This window comes from Geotrypetes seraphini, chromosome 8 (genome assembly GCF_902459505.1).
Source record: "Geotrypetes seraphini chromosome 8, aGeoSer1.1, whole genome shotgun sequence".
Lineage (NCBI taxonomy): Eukaryota > Metazoa > Chordata > Amphibia > Gymnophiona > Dermophiidae > Geotrypetes > Geotrypetes seraphini.
The window spans coordinates 96,869,773-96,891,529 of record NC_047091.1 but is presented as its reverse complement, the minus strand read 5'-3'; the positions used below and the strand labels follow the sequence as shown (position 1 = coordinate 96,891,529).

At 41.5% G+C, this 21,757-nt stretch overlaps 1 protein-coding gene across 3 annotated transcripts in view; it reads left to right on the top strand.

The window, feature by feature from the left end:
• Nucleotides 1-21,757, top strand: part of CPAMD8 (C3 and PZP like alpha-2-macroglobulin domain containing 8) — a 216,235-nt gene that overhangs the window by 170,867 nt on the left and 23,611 nt on the right. For all 3 annotated transcript variants that reach the window (XM_033955244.1, XM_033955242.1, XM_033955245.1), the window contains exons 31-36: nucleotides 7,847-7,933; nucleotides 8,365-8,501; nucleotides 9,411-9,566; nucleotides 12,145-12,207; nucleotides 18,389-18,627; nucleotides 20,354-20,441. In XM_033955244.1, the coding sequence (XP_033811135.1) occupies nucleotides 7,847-7,933; nucleotides 8,365-8,501; nucleotides 9,411-9,566; nucleotides 12,145-12,207; nucleotides 18,389-18,627; nucleotides 20,354-20,441 (770 nt within the window). The remainder of the gene's footprint in view (nucleotides 1-7,846; nucleotides 7,934-8,364; nucleotides 8,502-9,410; nucleotides 9,567-12,144; nucleotides 12,208-18,388; nucleotides 18,628-20,353; nucleotides 20,442-21,757) is intronic.

Here is a 21,757-nt window from a genome sequence, read left to right as displayed (position 1 = left end):
TTGTAAAGAAGCAATAAAATTATTCTGTTCAGCCATTCACTTGCATTGTACTTGCTGGTTGCCCTGGTAACCAGGGTGTAAACATTCCAATGCTGCTGTTGCTGGTGAGATTCAGTTGGGAGGGAGCTATTTATTTATTTATTTTATTTCTTCCATTTGTGCATCGCACATACCTATGCTCTATAGTGCTATGATAGTGTGTGAAGTCTGTATTAAGTTGTCTTGCTCTCATAGCTGAAATTGGGTTGATTCCTTGAGTGTTCACCTTTAAACCTTTACTCTAAAAGTTTAAGGGAGACTGTGTGAGTTTGTGTGACATTTAAAGGAAATGAATCAATCTGGTAGGAAAACCGAATGGTGAAAGACAGAGAGGAGTGGCTGAAAGAGCAAACGTGAGGAAATAGGGATTTCTAAAATAGAAAAAAGTCCCTAAGAAGTGTACATTTGTGCAGAGAAGCTTTGATGACTGGCAGTCTGGTAAAGCTGTTCTAAGTAATACATTACTGCTAGTTAAGGCTTACCAGGGAAGGGTGCAAGAATCACCAGCTCTCAGTTCTCACAGGCAACTCTATAGAGCTGGTTTAGTCTCTGAAGCACAGAATAGGGTATTCAGTGTCTGTAAATTGTTTTGGGCTGACTGCAAAATATTGATGTTTATATTCCCTGATTGTATGAGAGAGTGTTTGGGGCTCTGGGTGGGAAAGTCAGGGATCTGTTTTTGTTAAATTTTATTTCTTGGGGCTAGCTGGTTATTCAGTTATGTTGAGGCAAAACTCACATAGACATTCTAGAAAACGCCAGGATACTCCGAATTACATATTGTTAGGGAAGTAGATTTAAAAAAAAATTAATTTGGTATAGATAGGCTAGTAGGTGTGCTACTGAGATCAATGCTGGAGATTCCTGATTGTAGTGACCAGAAAGGAAAAACAAAGGTGCCCAACTCTCATGAAAGCTCTGGAAAAGAGGAGAAAGCTAATTGATTGAAATCAATATATATATTTTTTAAGTGTGCACACTGACCCAGGTCACAAATGTTGTTTTTTTTAATAATCTGGGTTTGAAGAAACTTGAAATAATTTCTGACTTGCTTCTTTGAAATCTGTAAGTATTCTCAGCTAATATGTAAAATGAGTTTCTATTTGAGAAATGCAAGCTTATTTTAATAGAAATTGTTTTGTGTGATGATTTTTTTTTTTGTATGCGTGTTATTTTGAAATCCTAACTACTAATAAAAATAAATATATTTTTCTTTTGCAACATGCTGGCTGGTGAAATTTTAGCTGAGAAACCCTAAAACTCGTGACAGAATTAAGTTTAAATGCACCAACTGTGCATTTAAACCTTTCACCACCAGGGGGTTGACAAGTGGCGTCACAGACAGGATTCTTGCCTAGTCCATCCTCATAAGCAAGAATCTTATTGTTTTGGAATAGTGTGCATAAATACTGTATATTGAAAGAAATCCTTGACTGGTAAATCCCAACAGGAATTCTAACTGAACTGTGCATAGACCTTGGTTAAACAGATCCTGTTGTAGGAATCTTTGTGGCGATCCATGGATCTTTGGTTCTAGTAACTTAGGTAGTGTGAAGAAGATGGAACCTGAGTGGAGAAGAGAGATGGACGATCTTAAGGATCTATTCCGACAGCAAGCCATTTCCTTAGAGAAGGAAACGGGGCATCAGAAAGAGTCCTGCCGAGTGGCCCTTGCTGTTATAGAGAAGTTTAGTAAAATACCTGCTGTTTCACAGCAGATATCACAACAGGCTACTGCACTGTATATTCCTAGAGTTAAGCAAGTACCCAATTTTGGAGGTCATCAATTGAAAGTAGGGGATTTGTCAGTGGAAGAATGGATGGAGAAAACAAGGTCGGTGTTGAGAGTTCCTCCAGAGGACCAATGGGATGTAGTACTAGACCATTTAAGAGGCTAAGCTTATGAAATGATAAAACTGTATCGACCCCGAGACAAGCATGATATGGAAGAACTGTTTCAATGATTGCCAAAGGAGTCTGGGGATAAATTTCCTCTCAATGTGAAGAAGGAGGAGTTTTATGCCCGGAAACAGTTACCAGGGGAAACGGTTCACACTTTTGGCTGCTGTCTTCAAGAAAAGAACTAAAATTCTTGACCAAAAGACTACAGTGATAACTGATGTGCAGGAGGTTCTAAGGGAGCAGCTAGTTATTGGGCTGTGTGATGATTCACTGAGGAGGGAAGCAAAGAGAACATCAAAAGAACTGGAAAGTTTGTCTTATGAAGATCTGTTGACCTTGCTGATCAGATGGTCTGAGGAAGAAGAGACCTTAGCTGCAGAAGGAGAAAGAAATATTAAGATTTTGCTGGCTGGTGAAATTTTAACTGGAAAACCCTAAAACTCGTGACAAAATTAATTTTAAATAATAATAATAATAATTTATTTCTTATATACCGCTATACCGTGAAGTTCAAAGCGGTTTACAATAAAGATATATTTGACAGTACAAGGGATATAAACGGTTTACAATAAAGATAAGTTTAGTCAGTACATGGGATGCAAGTGGTTTACATTAAAGATTCATTTTGTCAGTACATGGGATACAAGTGGGTTACAGTAAAGGTATATTTTGTCAGTACATAGGATGCAAGTGGTTTACAATACAAGTGGTTTACTATCAAGGTGCATTTTGTCAGTGTATGGGATACAGGTGGGTTACCATAAAGATACATTTAGTCAGTACATGGGTTACAATAAAGATACATTTTGTCAGTACATGGGGTGCAGATGGGTTACAATAAAGATACATTATGTCAGTACATGAGATTCAAGGTGGAAAGTATAATTAGTTTCGGGCCTTGGAATTAGGGGGCGAGGTGGAAGGGTCATGGCGAGGAAGAGTTGGGTATGGGAATTTAGAATTTGTTAAACAGTCGAGTACCAACTGTAGTACCATTGTTTACCACCAGGGGGTTGACAGGCTAAATATATTTATTTGTACTAGTTGTTAGGATTAGAGAATGAGTGACGGGGACCAAGCTCATCCCCATCACCGTCCCATCACCATGAGCTTGGTCCCCGTCACTAACCTATCCCCGCAAACCATCTGATCCCATCCACACAAGCCTCGAATAGTTTTATACTGAACTTATTTTATTAAAGTAAAAAAAGAAACAATATTCTGTACAATTGTCATTTTATAAATCAAAGTTCTGGCTGCTGAACTAGAGAAAGAAATGTTCAGTTGGCAGGGCTTTGTTTATAAATGTTTCCCCACTCTCTCTCTTCTCTATTTCCCTTCAGTGTCTTCTTCCTCATTTCTATCTTCTCCCCACTTTCTCTCTCTCCCCATTTCTGTCTTCTTCCCACTCTTTCTCTTCTCCATTTCCCTTCAGCGTCTTCTCTCCACTCTCTCTTCCCCATTTCCCTTCAGCGTCTGGTCCTCTTCACCCCTCCCTCTCTCCACCCCCTTCAGCACCCTTCGCGCGGTCCAAGCATGTCCCTCCCTTCCCTTTCATTTAAAATATATATATTTTATTGAAAAAAACCGCAAAATACAATATAAAAGCCAATCAAACACCAAAAAAACACCCAAACACAATATCACAGACAAGGTAGCAGAGGGTCAGATACAATACAATTGACATACCATATTTCTTTAGTACATGGCAAAAAAACACACAACCCCAATCCCCACCCCTCTTCACCTTCCACCGGCTGTCCCTTCCCTCCAAACATCCCCCCATCGCTTAACAAAAATTACAAGGTGATGCAAGAGGAACAACCCGAAGAAATCTCAAAGAATCCGAAGAGGAGCTGAAATCCCCCAAATAACTACTCAAGTAGATTGTGCATCGGCAAACTCTTTCAAAGAAATAAATCCTTCCCCTTACCTTTAGGTGATTTTGAATTTTTTTTCTACAAGCAGCCGGAGCTGTGTGTGGCTGCCAGAAAGTCCTCCTCTGACGAAACCGGAAGTTGCGTCAGAGGAGGACTTTCCAGCAGCCATACACATCACGTGGCTTTGGCTGCTTATAGAAAAAAAATTCAAAATTGCCTGAAGGGAAGGGAGGGAGGAAGATGCCCGGACAGATTACGGCGATCTTTAGGAAGGAGGGAGGGAGCTGCGTACGATCGGTGACGGTGCGCGTTCCTCCATTAACTGCGGAGACAAAGCCATTCACCGCTTCACGGAGCGGTGAATGGCCTTCTCCCCATACTTGCTGTGACCATTTTTTCCCCCCACCGTTTTGACGGGTTACCTGCGGGTAGTTGCGGCTAGCCGCAGGTAACAGCCACTGTGTCATTCTCTAGTTAGGATTTCCAAATAACACACACAAAAATAATTATAATACAAATTAATTTCTATTAAAATAAGCTTGCATTTTTCTAACAGAAACTCATTTTACATATTAGTTGAGAATACTAACAGATTTCAAAGAAGCAAGTCAGAAATTATTCTAAGTTTCTTCAAACCCAGATTATTTTTAAAAAAATCTGTGACCTGGGTCAGCGTGCACACTTTAAAAAAAAATATATATATTGATCTCAGTCACTTAGCTTTTTCCTCTTCCCAGAGCTTTCTTAAAAATTGGATGCCTTTGTCTTTCCTTTCTAGTCACTACGGTCAGGAATCTCGAGGATTGATCTCTGTAGCACACCTACTAGCCTATCTATACCAAATTAAATAAAAAAATCTTCTTCCCTAACAATATGTAATGCGGAGTATCCTAGCGTTTTCTAGAATGTCTATGTGAGTTTTGCCTCATCATAACTGAATAACTAGCTAGCCCCAAGAAATAAGATTTAAGAAAAACAGTCCCTGACTTTCCCACCCAGAACCCAAATCGCTTTCTTAATCAGGGAATATAAACATCAATATTTTACAGTCAGCCCAAAACAATTTACAGGCACTGAATGCCCTGTTCTGTGCATCAGAGACTGAACCAACTTTACAGAGTTGCCTGTGAGAACTGAGAGCTGACGATTTTTGCACCCTTTCCTGGTAAGCCTTAACTAGAAGCTTTACATTGCATAAACAGCTTTACTAGGCTGCCAGCCATCAAAGCTTCTTTCCACAAATGTACACTTCTCTGGATTTTTTTTTTCTATTTTAGAAATCCCTATTTCCTCTAAGCGCAGGTCTAACATCTCACGTTTGCTCTTTCAGCCACTCCTCTCTGTCTTTCACCATTCGGTTTTCCTACCAGGTTGATTCATTTCCTTTAAACGTCACACAAACTCACACAGTCTGCCTTAAACTTTTAGAGTAAAAGTTTCAAGGTGAACACTCAAGGAATCAACCCAATTTCAGCTATGAGAGCAAGACAACTTAATACAGACTTCACACACTATCATAGCACTATAGAGCATAGGTATGTGCGATGCACAAATGGAAGAAATAAAATAAATAAATAAATAGCTCCCTCCCAACTGAATCTCACCAGCAACAGCAGCATTGGAATGTTTACACCCTGGTTACCAGGGCGACCAGCAAGTACAATGCAAGTGAATGGCTGCACAGAACACTGCCCTACTATATATTTTGGAGTTACTGTATTTTCTAATAGCATATTCTGTACCCAACCTCATTCTTCCACTCCAATCTCATGAAAAGCTGCTTCCGGCCAATGCAAAAGTATTAAAACAAAAGACAGCAGCTTAAGCTAATAATAATAATAGCTTTATTTATATCCCGTCATACCTTTTCAGTTCAAGACGATATACAGTAAAGTAGAGATACAGTGTAGATACCGCAGGTACCGAAACAAGTGAAGAGAGCAGGCAGATTAGAGCAGAGGTTTAAATATAGAGTTGGGGGAGGGTTGTGCAGGTGGGAGGAGCATGTGATGGGATTGTGAGTAGGCTGGATGGGTTCAAAAGGATCAGATAAACTTGTCGAATAAGTGGGTTTTCAGAGATTTTCTGAAGGCTTGGTATGATGGAGAGTTCAGGAGGAGTGCGCTTAGGATGTTGTTCCAGATGCCTGCCTGACAGGATAGTGTCCTATCAAGAAATTTTTTGTAACGACAAATCTTGGGAGTGGGGAATGCAAACAGAAGTGTATTCGGGAGGAGCGGGGATAGTCCCGTAGTTCAAGGTGTTTCATGAGGTAGGTGGGCGAGGTGCCGAATAGCGTCTTGTAGCAAAGGCAGCCAAATTTGAAAATGATTCTGGCTTCGAGTGGTAGCTAGTGCAGTTTTTTGAAGTATGGGGAGATGTGGTCGGATTTTTTCAGGCCGAAGATTAGTCTTACTGCCGTGTTTTGGATCGCTCTTAGTCTCCTAATGGTCTTTTTGTGGGATCCTAAGTAGATTATGTTGCAGTAGTCCAATGAGCTTAGAATTAGAGATTGAACCAGCAGTCTAAATGCAGCAAAATCAAAGTAAGGTTTTTAGTGTGTGTAATTTCCACAATATGCAAAAGCATTTGTTGATCAGTTTGTTGGTATGGGCATCAAGGGTGAGTTGTTGGTCAATGGTGACCCTTAGGATTTTTATGGTAGGGTTGATTGGGAAGATGTTTCCGTTTAAATTGATTGAAGAGTCAGTAGTTTTGTTTGGCGGGGATGCCAGGAAGAATTTGGTTTTGTCTGGGTTTAGTTTAAGTTTGAAGTTTTTTGTCCATTGTGATACCTGGTTGATGACCGAGGCGATGAAGGATCTGGTTTCGGTCAAGAGGGTGGAGATGGGGATGATGATTGTGATGTCGTCAGCGTATATGTATGATTTGGTGTTTAGTTTAGATAGAGTTTGACCTAGAGAGGACATGTATATGTTGAAAAGGGGAGGGGGGAGAGGGGAACACCACAGGGGTTGACCCAGGATTGAGAGTAGGATTATTCACTGATGACTTGATAAGATTGTTTTTTCAGGAAGCCCTTGAACCAGTTTATGACTCTGCCCGAGATTCCGACGGCATCTAGACAGTTAAGTAGAATTTTGTGGTCCACCAAGTCGAAGGCACTGCTCAGGTCAAATTGGAGTATTAGAGCTTGGTTTCCTGTACTAAGTGTGTGAGAAATGTGATCTATGATGGAGGCTAGTGCGATTTCAGTGCTGTGGTGTTTACGGAATCCCGACTGGAATTTGTAAAGTATAGAAAATTTATCCAGATAGTTTGTTAGGGCAGTGTTGATCAGTCCTTCCATCAATTTGATGAAGAATGGGATGTTTGCTATAGGCCTGTAATTGGAAGTTGAAGACATGGGTTCCTTAAGATTCTTTAAGATAGGGGTGATGAGGAGGTAGCCGAGATCAGTTGGGAATTCGCCGTTGATCATCCCCTGTGAGATCCACTCGTAGAGTAGTGCTTTGAAGGGCGTGGGGGCCGATTTCATAATGATGGGTGGGCAATTGTCGAGGCAGCAGTAGGAGTTAGCGTATTTGTTGTAGAGTTGGAGGAAGTGGAACCAATTGGGTATTTCAAAGTGATCCCAGTGCATGTCGGCTGAGACAGAGTCTGATTGGGGGTTAGTGGTGGGGAAGGGGAGGTTGGGGGGGGGGGAATAAAATTATTTTCAATTCTCCTGATAGTGATTTGTGGGTATACTGAAGAAAGAAAAACAAGGGTTGTTGTGGGTTGTTGTTTTTTTCAAGTGGATGGGTTTGTGTTTTTATTCTTCTTTTCTGGATTTTCTCTTCCCCTTTGTGGATTTTTCCCCTTAAAGTCCAAGGGGGATCTACAAGAGCATGATACCAAATATGCAAATGGCAGTAAGTAGCCAGATATGACAGTGCTACACATGCCCGTCTAATTTACTTGAGAACATTAGCAAGATGACGAACATTACACAAGCTTTAATTTTCATTTTGTTAAGATGAGGAATTTTCCTCCACTTATACTTCAATATTTTGAAATTTCAGATGGATTGACGCATTGGAGTCTAGCGGGCACCATGATGGTCGATGCAGACGCTTTCATGGGTTTTAACGATGGCCTTTCCCAGTCTGGTACGGCACAAACCCATGTGAAACATATGGCTTCTGCACTTCTTCCTGTGGGGGAAGGGGGGGATATGAGGACCTTATTTGTTTGCATGTGAAGCCGGGAGTGGGCTCAGAGTGAGTGGAAGCAATATAAAGCTTGGGAAACCAGTAGGAGATAGAGTAGTGTATAAGACATACTCCAAATCCTGCCCAGTGCTTCCTTATCTTCCATTTGGCAAGTTTATTGTAGTCAGCAGATGAAAAATGTAATTAGATTAAAAACCCAGCATATGGAGACATTTCTTGAGGGCCCTTCAAAAATATAGAGCTTGCTGTGTAGCTAAATACCTTCTGACGATCCTGTATATTGTGAACTAAACGCTCAAGCGCCTTTCAAAAAGGTTATCCCTTTTGTGCTGCTGAAGTGTTTTCATTGTCATCTCTGGTTGCATTAGTGGTTTCTGCTGAAGTGGAAATGACAGCCTATGCACTGCTGACTTATACCCTGCTGGGTGATGTGGCCTCTGCCCTTCCGGTTGTTAAATGGCTGTCACAGCAGAGAAACGCACTCGGAGGATTTTCGTCCACTCAGGTAAAGAAAAATGTGGGCACGCACAAAGCACAGAGGTTCATTCACGTTCATATCCAAAGAGATGTTTAAGGGTTAAAAGTAGAAGTGACAAATGAATTTAGACCTGGATTCTCTAACCGGCGCTATTGTTGCTGATTGCGAGTCAGTTATGCAGTGGCACTGGTTAGAGAATTGTGTCTCTGGCCTACATTTCCAGCACCTACCTTTGATGTGAATAGCGCCTCCTTAGGTGCTTTATGCCGCCTAATGCCACTTACGGCATTGGCAATGCCTGCAGTGGCATTAGGTGCCGTAAAATGACTATGGAGGCACAGTTCTGGTGCCGATTTTTTAGGCACTAGTAGGCACCTTGAAAATCAGTGCAAACTGGCGTTTAAATGACATTTTCCTTAGAGTTTAGGTTCCTTACCGGTGCCTATAAAAATGGCGCCATTTAGAAGAATCCGGGCCTTAATGTATTTTTCTGTTTGTAAAACAAACTGTTGCATGTTCTTGTTGGTGTACGAGAAAGGGGAGATATGATAGAGATGTTTAAATACCTACGTGGTGTAAACGTGCATGAGTTGAGACTCTTTCATTTGAAAGGAAGCTCTGGAATGAGAGGGCATAGGATGAAGTTAAGAGGTGATTGGCTCAGGAGTAGTCTAAGGAAATACTTTTTTACAGAAAGAGTAGTAGATGTGTGGAACAGTCTCCCTGAAGAAGTGGTGACTGTGTCTAAATTCAAGAAAGCGTGGGATAGGCACGTGGGATCTCTTAGAGGGAGGAAGAGATAATATTTACTGTGGATGGGCAGACTGGATGGGCTATTTGGCCTTGATTTGCCATCATGTTTCTATTGGTACTGTCAGCCACTAAATCTAGCGTGCTTTTTTTTTTTTTTTTTTTTCATTATTATTTTTACTATAGGACACATGCGTGGCTTTGCAGGCACTGTCAGAATATGCTATTCTTTCTTATGTGGGAGGTGTCAACCTTACGGTTTCTTTGGCTTCAACTAATCTAGACTATCAAGAGACCTTTGAGCTCAACAAGTCCAACAAGAAGATCCTTCAAACAGCTGTGGTAAGCCAGTTGCTTGTCAGCCATAATTGGAATCATTTTGCATTTTTAAACAGCAAGTCTTATCCAAACAGGACCTCAATTAGCAGTCTATATGGTTATGCTCCAGGGCAGATGAGCATTCCAAAATATGGAGGGAAGAAAGACAGAGATTATGGTAGATATCTCTGTTTTTCTGTGCCTTCCTTTGATGACCTCCCAAGACTAGCCAAAGAGATTAAAGTTGTGGACCTAGCTACTGATCCCAGGTAGTGAAAAAAAGCTATCCTACTGGGGGAAATGATGCATATAGGGTTTAGCTTCATTTGAAATTTTGATACACTGTCTTTCAGGGTCAGGTCGCACAAAATAAAGCAGTTTACCATAAAATGTTGGAAAAAAAACCCTAAACATTCAGAAAGGCAGTACAGTCATGAAAGTAAAGAGAAAATATAGTTATACCCCATACCCATAACCTCGAGCAACACTGTCCCAGCTCCATCCAAACTACATCCCTGGGAATACCTAAGTGCTGCTAGCATAAAGCTACATATGTTTCTTTCAGTGCAAGCACTTTTTACATGCATATGAAATTGCTGAATTTTATAAAACTTTTTTTCTACTTAGAATGACTTCCCATAGAGACTGAAATACCTCAGGTACAAGCCAGACCCAAGTTTTCAAAGGCCTATGAGTCACAGTGAAAATTTAACACCCAGAAGTAATTTTATAAAATGTTTTCCTTATGTAGCACACATTTTATATGTAGAAAGTAGCTTTTCCTTTTCATCCCAACAGACCAGCCCAGAACACACAGAAACAAGAAATTTAAGAGCTGAGAGCTCTAGGATACGAAAGGCACTATATAGGTACAACTCCCAGTTTCCAGCAGATGGTGGCACATATCCGTTGCAGTCTAAAACCTATGAACTCCTCCACACCCCTTCCAGCATTCTGCTTCAATCCTTCTGTAGCATAACCATCCTTGTTTCTCCATACTATCATCTACCTCGGTTTCTGTGAAGATCATCTAGTAGGGAATGGATACAAGGACCATTTCTGTTCCATAACCAGGTCTGAATTCAGATTGACATGGGTCTAGCTCAGACATGGGCAACTCCGGTCCTCAAAGGCCGGAATCCAATCGGGTTTTCAGGTTTTCCCCAATGAATATGCATTGAAAGCAGTGCATGCAAATAGATCTCATGCATATTTATTGAGGAAATCCTGAAAACCCGATTGGATTCCGGCCCTCGAGGACCGGAGTTGCCCATGTCTGGTCTAGCCAGTTTCTCTTTTCTAGCCAATCATTGTATTGGACACGGACTGTTTGTTCTATAAGTTTTCTAGAAATAGGATGTTAGATACTTGTCAGTAACTTTCGAGTTCATCCTAATCAAGGTAATTGGAAGCTAAGGAAAGTATTGAGTGGAGTTCTGTAGTCTATGAGATGTATGGTGTCAGCATCTATGAGACAAACTTGGTTTTTCTTCTTACATAGAGCTTTCTGGACCCCTGTTCATTTAAATAAATTAGATAGTTCCAAGTCTAATAGATGCTGGCATTGTCATCTTGAAGCTGGGACTTTAGATCATTTACTTTACTATTGTCCCTTGATACTGCAGTTTTGGAGGTCTATTTGGGACCAAGTAAATAATTTATTAGAGAATCCAGTGGCTTTATCTTATGATACTATTTTATTTGGTACTCTTATGAGAGCTAAAAGCCAATTATCAATGAGAAATAACAAGCTTCTATTAGTAATGACAGGGGTTGCCATGCAGCTTATTTTAAGAAATTGGAAAAACTGGGATAGGTTGAACTACACATTCTGGTGGGAATCCCTTTGCTATACATATAAAATGGAGCGTTACATGGCCATACAACAAGGACTATTTAAGAATTTTATGGATGTTTGGGAGCTATTGGCTAAATATTGTAAAGAGGAATAATTTTTCATTTTGAGGACATGTAAACATATACATCCTGGGGGGGGGAATGGGAATGGTATTGATATAGGAATGTATGAATAGTTTCGTGAAAGTTTTGATTTAATATGTTTAGTAATTGGGAGGGTGGGGGAAAATTTCTTTGTGCAGTAATATTTGTTAGTTTTGTTGCACTTATTATATAATGTAGAAATATGTGAATCCTTTATTGCGTATTTGTAGTTTGAAAATCAATAAAGATTTAAAAAAAAAAGAAGAAAAGAAATATCAGAGAAAAAAAAAACAATTTAATTCTGAATTTATAATGTATGTGACTATTGGGCAGACTGGATGGACCATCCAGGTCTTTATCTACTGTCATATGTTATGTTACTATCTACTTGTCCCAAACTGCCTCCTATGGATCTTATAGATCCTACTCATCAATCTGTGAAACTTTTTGGCCTGGAATACCGTCCTCTTTAATGGAGTAAGTTCCCTACATACTGCTATTGGATTAATATCTCTGTAAACAATACCTATAAGCTGAAAATAAACAAAGGAAATCCCTCATATCCAAATCATTCTTTAAACCCCATGAAAGAAATGCTGCTGTTTTAAAATGTTTTGTGTTTGTGACGTATATTCTCACCCAGATATTTTCTTTCTTGCAGATTCCCAGCCTCCCAACAGGCTTGTTTGTCAGTGCTAAGGGAGAAGGTTGCTGCTTGATGCAGGTAAGAGGGATCCGTGATTGTATAAAGTGGCTGGAGCTGATGCACCCTTTTGAGATTTAAAGCAAGGAAATAAACTCATTTGCTGGAAGCATTGCATGTCTAGACTGAGGCTCATGAAGAGCCTGAATCGGATCTGGAAAGTTGACTCAAATACAGAGCAATGATTGCCTGGTTGTCAGGATGGTCAAGCGGTCTAAGGCGCTGTGTTTAGGTCAGAGCTTCCTTTGGAGGAGTGTAGCTTTTTTTTTTTTTTTCTTGTATTGGGAAGCTGCAAGGTGCCACAGCCACCTCAATTAACCGGACACTGAGGAGCCTGCTCAGGTGTGTGTTCATGCCATTGCTGTTGCCATTACCCTGGTATAACAGACTTGTAATTTTAAAATAGATGAGCACCTATTTTAAAGTCACAGTGAATGAACAGAGGAGAGAATTGGGGAAATCCAACACACTCACTGGATGAGGAGGAGGACACTTCCTCTTTTATCTGGAGGATCTGCTAGAGAAGGGACAGAATTTCTGAAGAGGAAATGCTTAGATCTAAGTGACCACTTTAGAGAATTTTCAGAAATTGGTTCTTTGTATTTCATGCTTTCCCAACAGTGGCGTAGTAAGGGTATTTTTTAGGTATGTACTGTATATACCGCTTATCAAGGTTATCTAAGCGGTTTACAATCAAGTACTAAAGCATTTTCCCTATCTGTCCCGGTGGGCTCACAATCTATCTAACGTACTTAGAGCAATGGAGGATTGAATAACTTGCCCAGGGTTACAAGGAGCAGCGTAGGGTTTGAACTCACAACCTCAGGTGGGAGATTGGAGGGGGAGGTAGGGAAGTAAGAGGATGAGGTTGGCCCTTTATTTTCTGACCTGGGCCTCAGCATGTCATAACACCAGCCTTGATCCTTTCTGTAGCTGGTGGGATCTCCAAGCATTGCCAGTTGAGGACCCCCTCCATAGGTAGACAGAATTCCCTTCTGCCAAGTTCTGTAGTGTGCAGAATCATCCTTGAGTCACCGATAACTATGCACTTGTAGGATGCTGACATCAGTGGCTCAGGCATTGCTGCTGTCTGCCAAACTTGGTAAAATAGAGTTCTGGCCACCTTTAGAGGAATAATAAATACTACCCCTCCCCAAAAGGATGCATCTACAAAAGATTCTTCGACAAAACCCTCTCTTTCCAAGCGGGCAAATGGAATGACTGCTTGTCCACCCTCATCTCTCTTTCCCCAACTTATCAATCCTTCAGGAAATCTCTCAAATCATACCTCTTTGATAAATTCCTCTAACCCCCGCCCTCCCTACCAAACTAATAATCCCAACCTCGCCTCCCTCCCTACCCTTCCTCCCCTTCTTCCCCGGTTGTTTTCCTTTCCCCTTTCTGCACCCCCCTTGCAACAGTTATTGGATCATTTTGTAATTGTCACTGGTTTATACCATACACTTGTTAACTAATTATCTGTACCTTCATTGCATAAATTGCTCTGAACTATTTTCTGATATTCTGTAACTTCGCTGTAAATGTACAGTCTCTTAACCTGTAAACCGCTCTGAACTGTTTTGTGGTATTGCGGTATACAAAAATAAAGTTATTATTATTATTATTAATAAATCCTGAGAATCCATACAGTCATTCATTTGTGAGCCCAGCTAGAGTAATATATTCACAACAAACAGAGAAATCTTATTTTTCAAGGTCTTCAGAAGAGGCACTCAATTCTATTGAGAATTCGCTGCTATCTTCTTCTTCGGCCCATTCATTTTTTACAATTCTTAATTTAATATTATAATTCTTAAATTTGATTTAATATTAATAAAAATATTACACTTATCTTAAACTGAAATTCAGACCTACTGCCAACATGCATGTTTCATGAACAGTCTGCGTAAGGGTATGTTTTTCACAAAAAAACCAAAAACAGCTCTCAATGAAAGAAAAAAAATTCCCAAATTCACCAACTTCCAAAATTTCTTCAATCGAGTCATAAAAAGTGCTCGCATGATCATTCTCTGATGATCTCTTGTGAAACTAGAGTTTTATAACCTTGCTGCTCAGCATTCACCACCACTGAAATCAGCTGTTCACTGGACGTCACTACAAACGTAGCAGAAACTGGTAGGGTCAGTTATGTTAGAGACATCCAATCCAGTTCTGCATTTAATCCCATTGGTTCTAAAGATTGTAATTCAAAGATCCAACATGTTTAATATCTTTAAGAAGTGCTTCTTGAAATATAAAGATCAGCAGATCCAATGGTCCTGGTGGATACCATTGAGAGAAGGGATATTTAATGGAGATATCTGCTCCACTCTATACAACCCACAAGGATATGATTAACTGAACATAAGTCTAAACTAAAGAACTTGACACCATTTGGACCTTTAGTATCCCACTGGGAACAAACTGGACAAGCTTTGTTGGACTTTAAACGGCTTGTTCTGGATTAAATTGTTGAAGAGTGGGAAGTGGCAACATTTAAACACTTGAATTACAAGGAGCAATCTTTGAATTACACTTTCCTCATGGAAAAGGTGGTGAATTTGTGGAATGGCCTCCCAGTAGTGCTGCCCGATTCAGGAAAAAAAATTTTGATTCGATTCAGCCTATTGAATCGATGATTCGATTTTCCTGCCCAATTGGGTGTTTTTTAAAAACATCCTGGTGGGTTTATTTTATAGCCTCTTCACCCCTTTTATAGCCTCTTCACCCCCTTTGCCCTCTCCTACCCACATTGGCGCTGTGGTGTAAACAAAATAAACAAACAAAAAAGACTTTTCCTCTCTCTGTTCAATCCTAGCTCACGTTTGCAGTCAAACACCAGCTCTGGCAGGAATACATGTTTCAAATCTGACATACTGTAATCACAAAACAGAAAATAAAATGATTTTTTTCTACCTTTTGCTGTCTAGTCATTATTCAAATCATGTTGGTCCCAGGCTCTGGTTGTCTTCTGATAATTCGCTTCTTTCTTCTTTCTCTGTGCAAACCATCCATCTTCCATTTGTGTCCTCCCCTTCCATTTCCATTCCTTTCCCCTGGTCTGGCATCTGTCTCCTTCCCCCCCCCCCCATGCCCTGACATATCTCCCTCCATGGTCTAGTATCGCCTTTCCTTTCCCTCTCTCCCATGGTCTTGGCATCTCTCTATTCTCTCCTCTCTCTTCCTGGTCTTCCTTCTCCCTCCTTCCCTCTCTCTCCCCAATTGGGTGCAGCAGCATTTCTCTTCCCCCTTCCCCTCTCACTCTCCTTCTCCACTGCTCTTCCCCCTTCCCCTCTCCTCTTCCACTGCTCTCCCATCAGTCCTGCTGCAGCTTTCCCTCTTCCATTTTAAGTCCAGCAGCACTCTCCTCTGTTCCCAATCCTGCAGCACCTCTCTCTCTCACCTCCCTCCACCACTCAGCTCCAACAGTACCTCTCCCTCCCCTCTTCTCTACTTCCTTTTCCCCCACCAACTAGCTGCAGCACCTCTCCTTTCCACCTCCAGGGCAAGCAGCAACTCTCCTCTCCGACTAGCAGGGCTCCTCTCCCTTCCCTTTCCGTCCCCTCTGACTAGAAGCAGTACCTTACCCACTCACCTCCCAGGTCTAGCAGCACCACTCCCTCCTCTCCTCGCCTCCTATCAGCACCCTTCCCTCTTGTCTCCTAGGTCCATCGGCACCACACTCCACTCCCAATTAACAGGCTCTCATCGGCTCTCACCAGCTTGTAGATTCCCCGGTCTGACTCAGCACAGCCTGATGCTCTGTGTTTGACTCCGACTAAAAAAAAAAGAAAAAAACCTCCAAAAAAAAAAGGCGATATTTCAAACCCTCCCGGTAACACTAGCCTGGATTAGCAGCTGCACCGCTCTCTCCTTCTGTAGCTTTAGCGAGTCAATTCCCTTATGCTGCCTCAGGGCCTCTGCTAGGCTGTCCCACCTCCGAGGAAGAAGGAAGTTGCATCATCGGAGGCGGGACGGCCTAGCAGAGGCCCTGAGGCTGCAGAAGGGAATTGACTCGCTAAAGCTACGGAAGGAGAGAGCGGTGCAGTTGCTATCCAGGTTAGTGTTACGGGGAGGGTTTGAAAAATCGCCTGGTTTTTGCGGGGGGGGGGGGGAATTCTTTTTTACTTTCTTTAGCCGTAGTCAAACACAGAACGTCAGGCTGTGCCGAATCAGGCAGGGGAATCTACAAGCTTGTGAGAGAGTTTTTGAAAAAAAAATGTTTTGAATAGAAGCGTCGGCGACAGCAGGATTCGTGATCAAGATAACAGCTGGGCACGGGGAGGAGGGATGGGTCCCGAATCAGAGAGGCCAATTTTTTTAAAATACACATCGATTCGAATTAATTCACCCAAAGTGAATCGGTGAATCGATTCGAATCGGAAATCGGGCAGCACTACCTCCCAGTGGACATGGTGGAGACAAAAACTGAACCTGAATTCAAGAAAGTTTGGGATAAGCAGTGGTGTACCAAGGGGGAGAAAGCAGGAGGGGTGGTCCATCCTTGGTACAAATCATAAGGAGATGCTCCCGGGGTGAGTGTTATGGTCTGAGAACTTCACTGCTCTGCCAGTGTCAGGCCTTCCTCTCTGCCAGGTCCTGCCTTTTGGAAGCAGGAGGGAAGACCCAACACTGGCAGAGCAGCAAGTTAAGGCTGCCGACAATGAGAGAACCCTCTGAATAGGCTTCTTACGGCCCGCTGGGACCTTCCCTCTGCCGCATAGGTGTTCTACTGCCGTCTGGCAGCCAATCGGGATGCACGTTTTTTTAAAAATTGTGCGAAACTGCTATATAATGAATTAAGGGCCTGATTCTTGAAATGTGCATCCTGATTGCAGGCGGCAGTCATTCGGGACACACGTTAAAAAAAAAATTTGTCAATACTGTGAATTGCTGCAGGAACTTGCAGCAGCCATTTTTTCAGCAAGACTGCATGGACAGGAATGTAAGAGAATCGCTCCTGCCCCAACTCACCCTGCTGGAGCAAGAGTAATTAGACTCAGGGGAGGCCTGCACTGCTTCTCTGAGGGAGGAAGGAAGGGGGCGTTTGGTGATTCTACAGCCAGTTGACAGCTGGGACAGGACCCGACACCTCACCTCGGGGGAGGGAGGGAGGGAGGGATTGCTCTTGTCCCGGTTTGGCTCACCACACCACTGGACCACTAGGATTTAAGGTGGTCCCAGGGAGAGGCCAGCACTAGGTTCAGGAGGGATGGGTGGGTGTACAGCTGGGCAGCATGCATTTGAATATAAACCCTCGGTTATATTTGAGTTAACATTTTTCCTCTAAAAAAGGGTTAGAAATGTGATCTCAGTTTATATCCAGGTCAGTTTAGTTTATATTCGAGAATATATGGTTTCCTGAGATCCATTTGAGGATTGGTATTTTTCAGGATTTCCCCAATGAATATGCATGAGATCTATTTGCATGCAGTGCCTCCATTGTATACAGATAGATCTTGTGCATATTAATTATGGAAATCCTAACAACCCAACCTGGCAAAGACTGATGTTGGACACCCTTTGTTTAGCACATTAACTGAATCCCTTGCTATAAATGTTACCTCACGCTAGTGATGACCCGGATTGGCCACTGTTTGAAACAAGATCCTGGGCTTGATGTCCCAGTATGGCAATGCTTACGTTTCCATTTTTTCTTCTTGCTGGAGAATCCTTTGTGTCAAACGTTTTTGTTTTAAAATCAATTTTTTCTTTGAAACCATGCATATTTTTGAGCTTCAAGGTGAAATGTTGAAAGAAATTCCAACCCAGCAATCTTGGGACACGACTGTAGCCACTGTAGGGCCTAGATTTGCCACTTTGAAATCAGACCCACCCAGTCAGCGGCAGAATTGCAGGCCAATAAGAGAACTGGAGGTGATCTGCACTACATTGTACCCACCCAAATTAAACTCAAGTCCCTCCCCAAAAAATCAGTCCTGGCTACTCCACTGCCTTGAGAGTGAAATTTTAACTGTGAACAGGGCATCCCAGTTACAAATAAATTGCAAACCTGCTAGGAGAATTTATAAAGTATTCATCAACTTCTGATAGATTCCTAAATTGAGACCTTTCAGAATGGAACTCGCATCTTACTTCTCCAGTATTGAAAATCTTTTCTAATCATTTGTTACTTTTGCCAGTAAGGCAAAACTTTTTATTTTTATTATTTTTACTCATATGAATGTTTCTCTTGCCATAGATTGATGTAACCTATAATGTGCCTGACCCAGTTGCCAAGCCGGCTTTCCAACTCTTAGTTAATGTGAAGGAACCCAAACCCCAGTGGCATCGACACCAGCAACGCCCACTGCATCCTGTCTCCCCTGATGATAACCTCTCAGAGCCAGCTTACAGGGACCGATCTTTGGCAGATGACGACGACCCAGCATCTGACCAGGACCTCCAGGAGTACAAAGTGATCCTGGAAACCTGTATAAGGTAGAATCTCCCATGTCACTTAACCTTCTGCAGTGTGTGTTTATTTGCATGAATGGGACATCCCTAGTGCTGTATAATGATATAATAATTGCTGCAAACTTATGTTTTACTGATAGTGCATAATTATTTAAAGGGATCTTTGGGAAATAGCAGCCATTTTCATTCTTTCTGAACAGTGGTGTAGCCAGTCCTCTGATTGGGGGGAGGGGAGGGGGCAGTGCATTCTCTCCCTCCCCCCCCCCATCATGCACCAAAAGCCTTGCCAGCCAAATCTTGTCCTCGTGCTGCTGCAGTACCTCCAGCTGCCAACGGAGCTCCTGAAGCACATTTAGCTCTTGTGTTGTGAATGCACGAGGAGTTCCAGTGTCAGCAGCTGGAGAGAGACTGCCAATTTTTCTGTATTTGCAGTAGCATGAGGAGGAGGGTAGCAGCTTGGCAACAAATATCTTTGGCTGGTGGGGGTTCAGTGTCCCCACCAGCCATTTAATGAGAGCTGTGTGTTTGGAGGGGTCTGAGCCCAAAATGCCCTCCCCCCCATGGTTATGCCACTGTTTTCGAATAGGGCTTACCTTTCATTCATCAGTCCCAACCATACTGTGATCAAATTTCCATATGATGTCAATGTATCACAATTTTCACTGTAAAGAAGATATTAATTCTTGCTCTCCGTTATATGCTTACATCAATTTTTCAAGCTTTTTGCATTAAAGGAGTAGAAGGGTGGCCTAGTGGTTAGAGCTACTGCTTTGATTATTTGGAGATTTCTATTTTGTAACATCTGTCTGTTATGCTAACAGTTGTCATGTTCTGAAGAGTTACAGTACATCATGCCTTGCTTTCTTATTTCTTTGTTGTATATGTAGCATTATCTTGTTGGATTTGTATTTCTCTATAAAAATTAATTTAAAAAAAGGAGAGAGAGAGTGATGAGAAAAAAACCAAAACAATAATCCAAGAGAGGACAGTGTCAAAAGCAGCAGATAGGTCAAGAAAGATGAAGACTGAGTCGAGGCTTCTGGATTTAGCCAGGCTTGCGAGAGCTACCGAAGGTTGTAGGTCACCAAAGACTTTGGCAAGGTCTGTTTCTGTAGAATGTAGAAGGCGAAATCCAGATTGTAGTGAATCAAGAACGGCTTGAGATAAGAGAAAGTTAAGACAATGGTAGTTTAGATTAGAAGAGGAGGAGGGCTGATGGTTGGAAGGGCAGGTAGAGTCTAGTGAAGGTTTTTTGAGGAGAGGTGTAACCACAGAATGTTTGAAGGTATCAGGAACAGTTGCAGTGATAGTTTGAGGATATGACAGATGGAAGAGATGACAGTATGAGAGAGTGCTGAGTAGATGGGTGGGGATGGGATCAGAGGAAAAAGTTGTGAATTTGGTGGAGGAGAGAGATGCAGTTTCCTCTTCTGTGATTTTTAGAAAAGCAAGAAAGAGTGACTAACACAAAAAGGAAGAAATAACATAGAAGGATTAGGAAAGTGTGATGCATAAGCATGAACCAAAGTGCCATCAATAAATATAAAATCCAAGAAAATCGATGTACAAAATATGAACTTTGTAAGCAGCAATGATGAACACAAAAGTCAGTGGCACCAGTCATAGCATATTACCATTCCCAAAACTTCCAGGTAGTTTACAATAAAATGAAACGCAAGACTGCAAATAATACAACAAAGACAGACCGAAATTAATTGATTTGGGGTTTTTTTTTTTTTTTCTCATCAAGGTGGCTTCATTCAGGATCATCGAACATGGCTGTCCTAGAGGTCCCTTTGTTTTCAGGCTTTCAAGCCGACATTGAAAGTCTGGAACAGGTAAGGTGATTTATGGAGGGACATGTCTCTGGTATTCATTTTAATTATAAGGTAAAGGTGTGTTTGGGGAGAGGGGTTTGCGTGAGAAGGACTTGGGGTGAGCGACTTCTTTGCAGAACCTAAAGAAGACTCAAAATCTATTGGCACATGAGATTTTCTAGAGGAATTGAAAGATGAATCTCATGCTGTTGAAGGAAGATGGCTCGGTCTCCTCATTGAAGACACGTCAGTTTGCCTTTTTGATTTCATGCATTTGTATTGATGTGATGCAGTCTATTGCCCTCCCCCCACCATAGTTTTAGTTGTCAACTTTTTATTTTCAGCACAAAGTTTTACAATTGCTTGATGATGGGGTGTGGGGGAAGGGAAGAGTGACAGAGGTAAGTAAGCTGTATATACCTACAGTCTGACTTTACTCCAAGAAATATTCCAATTAAATATATGTAAAGTCCCATAGTAATAGAATCCAAAATGAAAGTTAATATGAACATTCAAATTCAAGGAGGAAAAGATTTCAGTGGGTACCCACACGCGTTATCTATGTAATTCTCCGTGAGAATTTTAGTACCCTTTCACCAATCAGAAAAACCTCCTAAAAATGTCCATTGACTTATTAAGGAGAAGAGTGTAGTGTAGTGGTTAGAGCTGAGGTTGTGGGTTCAAATCCTGTGCTGCACCTTAGATAGACTGTGAGCCCACCAGGACAGATAGGGAAAATGCTTGAGTACCTAATTGTGTAAACTGCTTAGGCAATAAGCAGTATATAAATACTAAATAAATTAGCTATTTACTTTTTCATACATATTCATAATCCATTAGTTCAAGAATCAATATAAATGTATCTTAAATTTCAGCAGTGACTTAGGCATATAGCAACACTCAACGGAGCGTCCGTTTCACAACTGCTTCATCAGGAGCTACTTACTGCCCGAATGCTTTCCACTCTATAGAAAAAAAAAATATGTAAAACATTGTGATTTCTTTCTTAGATCTGGCATTAGTCTAAAAACTTCACGGCATTCCCTGCCCATGTAGCAGTATTAAAGATATTTAGTCTCAAAAACACCTTACCGTGCTTATTATCCCAATTCAAGCATGCACCCTGCTTCGCCATTTTCTTGAAACTGTATAGCTGTGTAGAACAAAGTTGGATGCTTGAGTGACCAATAGAGGGAAAAACCATGATAGCTCCCATTTATCTCGCTGTTGCCTTTCCATGCCTCATCCTTTGCCCCAGTAGTGCATGGAATTACCTAAACAAGTCCTAGAGTGTGAGGTAAAACAAATTTGCCTACCATTGACAGAGGGGTACATAG